This window comes from Lactuca sativa, chromosome 6, assembly GCF_002870075.4.
Source record: "Lactuca sativa cultivar Salinas chromosome 6, Lsat_Salinas_v11, whole genome shotgun sequence".
NCBI classification, from domain to species: Eukaryota; Viridiplantae; Streptophyta; class Magnoliopsida; order Asterales; family Asteraceae; genus Lactuca; species Lactuca sativa.
The window spans coordinates 116630473-116639974 of NC_056628.2; the positions used below are offsets into that span (position 1 = coordinate 116630473).

Sequence of the window (9502 nt, forward strand, 5' to 3'; positions counted from 1 at the left end):
GAAAACAAATCTTTCAAAATCTTCAAAACAAAACCTTGTGTAGAAAGTTAAGACTCGTATTGATGAAACAATCACTCTGGCAACCAAGGTAGTTTTCACTACTCCAGAAGTTAAAAGTCCAAAGAAAGTTGTTCCGAACTCTCCTATCATTGAATATAACTACTGGATAGATGAAAGAACCATGTCATTCTGCTTGTTCCCAAAGGAATCTCAGAACAAATGTTCAAAACCATTTATTTCTCAAAAATCACTACCAAAACCCAAGACTCGGTCCCTTGTTCCAAAACCTAAGATAGAGCCTAAAAACTCCACCACTCACTCATTTTGCAGGCACTCTGCGCTTTGGAGGAAGAGACAATATGCTATATTGATAGTGCTTGCTCCACGCACATGATGGGGGAGAAAGACTTTCTGCAAGATCTCAAACTTTCTCCAAATGTTGGTTACATAACATATGGCAACAACTCCAACTCTCCAATTCGTGGTTATGGAATCCTCACCAATGGAAACTTCTCTATTTCAAATGTAGCCTACATAGCTAACCTGAAGCACAATCTGATAAGTGTTGCTCAACTCACTAACTCAAATCGACATGTTGAATTTTGCAAGAAACATAGCTACGTAATGTTTGAAGATAGAAAAGAATGCTTGATTAAGTCCATTCGCAACAAGAACATGTATCCGCTTGACATCAACATGATCATTGGCAAACCTCAATTGTGTCTTCTTTCAAAAGCTATTCCTGACGTCTACTAGTTATGGCATCGAAGACTTGCTCATCTAAACTTTTGCTACATGAATGATCTTGCGTATGGTGAAATGGTGAGAGGACTACTGCTCCTCAAGTTTGAAAATGATCATTTATGTGCTACATGTGTGTGTGGTAAGCAGTCGAAGAAGGGTCATCATGTCATCATTGAAAAATCAATCTCTGAACCATTGGAACTTCTTCACATTGACTTATGTGGACCCTCAACTATAGAGAGTCTACTTCACAAGAAATACATCCTTGTGATTGTTGATGACTTTACAAGGTTCACTTGGGTCTTCGTCCTTAGGAAAAAATCCGAAACAACTACTAAAATCATCAAGTTCATCAAAGGAATAAAAGTCTTCATCAAACTTCAGTTCGAGGAATCGGAAGTGATAATGGTTTGGAATTCTCTAATGGAACCATTGAGAATTTCCTCACCGAGAAAGGAATTGATCACAACGTCTATGCTCCTTACACTCCACAACAGAACGGTGTTGTTGAAAGATTCAATACAACGCTTGTTGAAACTGCTCGATTTATGCTCAATTTTGCAAATCTTCCACTCTATCTTTGGGCTGAAGCTGTCTCTATGGCATCTTTTACTCATAATAGAAGCATCATCAATCGTCGCCTCAACATGACACAATATGAAGCCATGAATGGTCGGAAGCCCAACATCTATTTTCTTCACATCTTTGGATGTCGATGATTCATCAAGAACAACCGTGATCAACTTACCATGTTCCAATCTAAAGCTGATGAAGCCATCTTCCTTGGATACTCTTCTAAATCAAAGGCTTACATGGTTCTTAATCGAAGAACTCGTGTTCTGGAAGAAAGCTTTGATGTTAGCTTTGTTGACAACTTTGTTTGGAATTCTGGCCCAACTCATGTTACAACTCACATTATGGAGTCCGATGCTCCAGCTCCAGGATGTCCGAACCAGCAAACAATCCTTGAAGTTGACTTTGAGACCTTGTTTAGACCTTCAGACACGGCTCTTAATTCGGAATCTCAAATAAGATCCACTATGTCCAAAGCCCCGGTCTCTCAAAACATGTCCGGTCCAACACCAAGTCTTCATCCATTTGATTACGAACCATTTCAACCTTCTCAGGTTGAGGGGGAGAATGGTCACTCTTCCCTTGAATCAAATGTGGATGGATTTCAAGATGCAACTACTGATTTTGATGATTCCAGTCCTATTAACATCGATGATGATCCAAACTTATTTGAATTCCATCCTGAAGATGATGTCAACCTATCTGATTCAGAAGTTCATGGGGAGCATCATCCACATGTTCAAACTATTCAGGAGGAGCAACTCAACCCCATTGTTGATTTTGGATCATCGGCTGCACAAGAACTCCCAAGGTTACATGTTTGGACCAAGAATCATCCTCCGAACCAAGTGATAGGAAATCGAAATGTTGGTGTACAAACTCGATCTGCCACAAGTATTCAAAATGAATGTCAGTTGTCGGCATTTATATCAATCTTTGAACCTAAATCCGTCAAAGAAGCACTCAAACATGTTGATTGGATCACAACCATGCAAGAAGAATTAGCCGAATTTGATAGAAATGAAGTTTGGTCTCTCGTCCCTCCTCCTCAGAATCATCCCATTATTGGTACTAGATGGGTGTTTCGCAACAAGTTAGATGATGCAGTAGTCATCATTCGAAACAAAGCAAGATTGGTAACTAAAGGATTTACACAGATTGAAGGCCTTGATTATGATGAGACCTTCGCCCTTGTTGCACGTCTTGAAGCTATCAGAATCTTTCTTGCTTATGATGTTTACAAAGGCTTCAAAGTTTACTAGATGGATGTCAAAAGTTCTTTTCTAAATTGTGAACTTAACACTGAAGTATCTTCAACAGCCTCCCGATTTTATGAATCTTTCATATCCAAACTTCTACTACAAACTCAGGAAAGATGTCTACGACCTTAACCGAGCTCCTCGCGTATGGTACGATACCGTCACCGATTTTCTCAAGCGTTCAGGTTTTCAACAAGGAATTCTAGATCCCACTCTGTTCCAAAGGTCAAATGGAAAGCATCTCATGTTGGTCCAAATTTATGTCGACAAAATCATTTTCAGATCCACCGACTCTTCAATGGTTCTTGACTTTGCTAAGCTAATGGTTAGTAGATTTCAAAAGAGCATGAGTCATGAATAAAGCTTCTTTTTGAATTCCAAGTCAAACATACTAATAAATAAATTTTCATTCACGAAGACAAGTACATTTCAGAACTCCTCAATAAGTACTCAATGGACACCTGTGCCTCAGGCAAGGTACCAATGGGTTTCGAACACAAGATCTTTGCCAACCCTTCAGGTGTAGAAGTTGATGAAAAGAAGTATAGAGGAATGATTGGATCCCTGCTCTATCTTACAGCAAGTCGTCCAGACATCATGTTTTCTACATGTTTGTGTGCTAGATTTCAATTCAACCCAAAGTTGTCTCATCTTTTGGCTATGAAACAAATTTTTCGATACCTTAAAGGTACAAAGAATCTTGGAATCTAGTACCCAACAAATGAGAGCTTCCTACTTCAAGCATATTCAGATTCAAACTATGGTGGACTTCAATTGGATAGGAAAAGCACATCTGGTGGCTATCAATTTTGTTGGATTAGTGTCTAAGTCCATAAATATAATTGGTATGTACTTGACCCGATTTGGCATGGTCCATTTGGGTTGCATGACATCGGAACAATTGGATATACAAAATGAGAAAAAGGATACTTATGATTTATATTAATATATTATAAGTTCTAATATATTAATATGGAATCATATTATTTAATTAGTATTGATCAAGAATTAATTTAGAATTAATTTAGTGATAAAAAATGAACTAATTAAATATGGACTCTTACATATCTATATATATATATATATATATATATATATATATATATATATATATATATATATATATATATATATATATATATGATGGGCCAAGTTCAATTAGGTTGGGCTAAGCTTTCATGGATAGTCCATGGAGTGTTTAACCCATGAATCCTATGGAAATGAAAGGTCATGGGTACTAGGGTTTACATGAATGTAACCGTAATCCTCCACACTATATATAGAGGTCTCTAGTTCATGAAATGGGGACTAGTATAAAGTACACAAGAGGGCCAATCCTATTTCATAAGAGTGAACTTAAGTATTCTTCTTCTCAATTTATTCCAAGGGTTTTTGGTGTTGTGTCAACCATTTGAGGTGCAACACTTGGGGCACTAAGCTCTTAAAGGTTCAAGACTTCAAGCTCCATCAAAAGGTATATCATTCTACTAGATTCTTGTATTATATATACTTTATATTATGCTAGTTAGGATAAAACCTTGGAATATTGAATATTTGCATGTATAATAGAGAAAACATAGATCCATGGTTTATAGGGTTGCATGTACAACATAGGAGTGTTAGTATACTCAAACCCCATCAGTGGTATCAGAGCTTAGGCTTGTTTTCAATTATACTTGATGCAATTTGCTGAAAAAAGCTGCAAAAATTGAAATTTTTGTTGTCTGGGCAAGGGATTCGACGACTCCATTGAGGGACTCGACGAGTCCATGTGCAAGTTCGTCCAACTCGTCGAGTTGGTTCATGCACTCGATGATTTTGACCCCCTGACAGCATATATTCGAGTTTTTTTGGCTGGAATTGGACTCGAAACATTACCCTAAGCTGTTTTTGAACTTGTAAACCTGATTTTGATATGGTAATTTTCATGCTAATCCAATTTCAAAGATAATTGTCAATAGATTCATGTTTTGTATTAGTTTAATGGTTAGTTTAATTTCATGAAAATTGTTTGATTTGAATTATCTTGTTCTTATGAGTTAGTTTAGATTAATAGAAAATTATGTGATAATCTTTTTTCGATCCAAATTGATCTAAATGTTGTTCATAATATGTGTTTTTGTAACCTTTCCTCAAGTTATATGAAAAGTTACATTTATGATTTTTAAAACTCATAAGATTTCCATAAGTTATAAAAATGAAGAGTCTCATGTTTTTAATGCTTTAAAGTCTGCCATAACTTGTCCTTAAGTTATGGAACTTGAAGAGTTTTTTCATTAAAACTACTTTAAACTCATAAGTTATGGAATTGAAAAGTTTTTGAATTGTTCAAAACTTGCTCTCAAGTTTTGGAATTTGTAATGTTCCCCTCATGAATACTTCAATTCCATGTTACACCCTCAAAATTTTAAAAGTTAATAGTTAAACCTTATACTATTATATTATTAATAATTATTAGTTATATATATATTTATAAGAACAAAGTCAGACTTACCGTTAGTAGGCCTTATTTACGAAGATGGTCTATAAGGGGGTATATGGTTACTGCCTATAAAATGGCAATTTAATGGGTGTCCACTGTCACCCACCGCTTCCTTGACTGGTGGATGGTCATTAGCCGAACGGGTAGGACGACACTATAGTTCTCCCTTCATTAAAAGTATAATGATAAATACTAAGTAACTAAATACTTATAAATTCCCAATGTTAGTTACTTAGGAAAATGTGAGTTTAGTGCTAACCCATGAAATTACACTTTAGACCTTGCTTAAGTTGTTAGTGGAGCGCGTGTGGTTAACCAACACACTAGCTTGGATTTAACAAGGTTGCCAAAGGGTCGCTTAAGGTTTATTATAGATCAGTGGAGCGTGTGTGGTTAACTAGCACATCGATTAGGTGATAAAACTAAGACCACCAAGTTAATTTGCATGGTTATTCACACCTTGTTTGTGATCCTTGACATCCCAGTCACAAACTTGAGATGGCACAATCGAGATTTAAACATGTTATTGAAAAGTTCAATGAATCTCAAAAGATCTAGGAATTTCAAATCTGATTAAAACCTAATAATTTATTTCGTTTTCATGGTGGAAATTGGTGAATCATCATTCGCCTACCTTTAAATATTTTGTAGCTTGGATTACGGCATCCCTCTTCCAAGTTATAAAATATTGTGTTGGGTCCTAGCCTTAATATTTCATATTGTGTGTTATATTAAGGACTTAAATCAACTAACTTGGATATCTTCCATTTTAGATGTTTGGTTCAGACAACTATGATCATCCCAAATTCCTTGGAACAAGCTTTCCAAATGAAGATGATGTCTTGTGGTTGGATCATGGAAATCATACTTCAATTCCTCCTCCTCCTCCTCCAATTATTCTCCCTAACCCACAAGTTCTTGAATAATTCAAGGTCACCGAATCCCTATTGGCAAGCAAAGTCTATGTGTGCTCACATCTTGGAGATGAAGTCACATATTGATGAGCCGGGAGACTTGGGTTTCAAAGTCATGAGGAAGTTTGTTGTTGACTAGGTTCTTCAATCACTTTCTAAGTTACACAGTGAGTTCCTTTAGGACTACTATATGACAGGCCATTACATGACCCTTAATGATCTTACCTATTTGCTTGATGTTCCTGAATCAACAATGATTTGGAGCACTGGTAAAGCAAATTTGACTGGAAGATCGACTTCCCAAACTTCCATCGACCTTGACAATGGTAACATTGGAAATCCATAAAATCTTTCTTTTCCCAATGGAAACGGATCGGCCATAGTCAACCAGGTTGACCAAATGGTAAAGAGAAAGCCTAAGTCTGAGATAGTCCTGTGTACCATTACTAAAGAGTCAATATGTTTCTATTGCCAAACGAAGGGGCATCGGTTTTGAAGCTGCCCTGTCACACCCCAAAACCAAGAACGGCGGAAACGTTCTGGGGCAGAGGACGTCATGTAAAGTATCACAACACAATATAACAGTAAATAAGCAAACAGCATCATCCATTGCATTAAATATATATAATTTTAATACAAGTGTTCTGTACAGTTATAGACACCAAAAGTAAATCAAAATAATAAGATGAGTCTTGGATGCGCTCCATCTTCTCAAAAGCTGCCCTCGGTACCTGTCTACGGTCGACCTGAGAATACAAGTTATTTTGAAAGAGTTTATTAACATTAATCTGGTGAGTTCATAAGTATTTTAGTGTCGTTGTTTGTATCAAAATGTTTGAACGTGGTTTAAAGTATGAATATGTACATATTGGCGATAAAAATATGTGAATGTTTGTAAGTGTTTGTAAAAGTTTGAATCTCTCAGAAAAACCTATATTTTCTATTAAAAGTAGCCTTCTACCAAGGCATAACTGTTTTATACGTTCGTTTATCGTAAAAGTGTGTAATTTTCCCAAGTGTAACTATCATTAACAAAATATAGTTTGTACATTAATGTTTAAGTGAAATGATCACTAAATGTATATAAAGGGTAAATTACTGTAGTACTGTAGTGTTGTATTATAGGAACTACTGCTGTACTAACTACCTTAAACCGGATTTATATTAAGGTATCATGTGATTAATTGTACCATACTATCGACTAGTAACAACGACAAAGGTATGGTCGTAAAAAGAAATGACGTTTGGCACCCGCAGACCTGCAGGTCCGGCTGTAGCTAGCAGTAAGGTGTAGGATAGTCAATCCAGTATAGATCTATACGCAAACTCATGCTCTCCCTTCAAGAGACTCTGGCTACAACTCGGGCCATGACATTTAAGGCATGCTCCGATACAGTGGATCACAATTCTGTCAATGTATATATGTATATGTAATGTAGTGTTACCCGTTTTAGTATTGTTGTATATGTTCACTTTCTAGTATAGTTGTATATGTTCTCTTTCTAGTATAGTTGTATATGTTCTCTTTCTGGTATAGTTGTATATGTTCTTCTCCTAGTATAGTTGTATATGTACTCATAGTAATGTAATGCATATGTTCTCATAGTAATAACTATTGACTCATGAATGAACTGACTAATTGATCTAGCAATAGTATAAGTATGATCCTGTGCTACCCTGATGGTAGCTTACTAATGATGTAACTAGTATGCATGAATATGGAAGCACTTTTATGTCTACATATATACACATGATATATAATCAATATTGAAACGGCCTTCGGATGACTACCCGATATCCCACCAGACCACATCCAAATCGAGGAAAAGGAAACAGGGCGGACGACCTTCCTAAGCCTTTTAAACATTTCTTATATAACTATACATATACGGGCATGCAATTTATTATAAGTATAACAAAGTTTAAGTAAATGTATTTGATAAATAAAAGAGTTTGTAATGCAGTTTGAATTAAAACAGTTTGATAAACAATTTGAACGGAAATAAAATCATTGCCTTTGTAGTTGTTAATCACATGTGATTGATGTAATAACTATAACTATTCAACTTGTATACCCCCATAAAAGCATTTAAAACATTTAAAAGTATTTCAAAGGTTAATTAAAGGGGTATGAAGTCACTTGTGGTGAGTGGATTGGATTGAAGTGTCGGATACTGTGCTAGGTGGCAAACGGAGACTTGTACACACATACGAGCCTAGTTATCATATAATGAACATATATATAACTAATCAGCCAAATAATAACTAATAAATTAAGTTAGGACACTCTAGAACATGAAAACAATTTGTATAAGTGTTATAAGTCCTAAGGGTTGCATCTAAGCTGTTGTGGGACACGGCTAAAGGGGTTTAGGGTTCCAAAAGACCCTATATATGTGTTTAGTCTTCATTAAACCCCACACAAGGAGTTTACGGTCGTAAACCCTTGAGTTTACGGCCATAAGCTCCCAAACTTTATGATATTATATGTTTTGAAGTGTTACTTGATTCCTAGAAGCAATTCTACTTGGTGGTTAAATCCTTGGACTACTTTAGGGCATTAAGACACTCCTTTTAGGATTTTTCGGCCCTAAGGCCATTTCCTTTTGAGTTTACTGTCGTAAACTCATATTGAAGTGGGTATTTTTATGTTTTCAAGTCCCATACTCATCTAGGATAGGTTCTAGACAATTATCTAAGGCTAGTGAAGGCATTAGGCACACTTTGGTACCCTTCCTTGATTTTCACGGCCCAAGAACCATTTACCTTAGAGATTACGGCCGTAATCTCTCATGGGGATGGGTTTTTGATGTTTTAAGGTCCACAAATTAACTAGGAATAATTAGAGGCTATTGTCCAAGGCTTTAGGAGTGATTAAGGCACTCTTTGGCCTTTGAATTTGGAGTTCACGGTCCAAGAACTTCTTGGGCCGTGAACACCTAAATCTTGGTGTTCTTGAATGATTTCTAGTCTCAAATACACCTACATATAAGCCTAAGACAGTTACTTAACAAGGGGAAAGGACTAGGTAGCATTTAAGCCTTATATAAGAGTTTACTCTCCAAGAACGTTCTTGGGCGGTAAACTCTCGAATCTCGCAGTTTTGCTATGTAATCTATGTTATTAAACACATTATAAGCCATATAACACAACTAGAGAGAGGTACTCACGATTTGGGATGAAAACCAGAAGATCCGAGAGAGAGAAAATGACTTTTCTCTAGTTGGAAATATAACTAATGAAATAATTTGGTTAAGAATCATATATATAGTCCTGGGATTTTTGGCAGAAAATATTTTTATTCAAGAAATGAACTCTAATATCATAAGGTTTTGAAATACCCGAGTTGCACAAACCCATGTGCATCCACTCTCCTGTTATCTCCTTAAATGTAAACCCTAAAATAGTCAAACTTATTCGGAAAAGTCTGAAATTCACTACAACTGATCTAACTTCTATTGACTTGATAATGTTCGTACATAATGGAAATTCCGAGTTGTCACATGCCGTATTTACCTGAAATATCATGA

General features: G+C 36.0%; 1 protein-coding gene across 1 annotated transcript; it reads left to right on the forward strand.

Moving 5' to 3' along the window:
- Positions 1 to 393: 393 nt before the first annotated feature.
- LOC111907529 (uncharacterized) lies at positions 394 to 756 on the forward strand. The gene has a single exon (XM_023903329.1). It carries the CDS (start codon positions 394 to 396, stop codon positions 754 to 756), a length of 363 nt encoding a protein of 120 aa, XP_023759097.1.
- Positions 757 to 9502: the final 8746 nt, after the last annotated feature.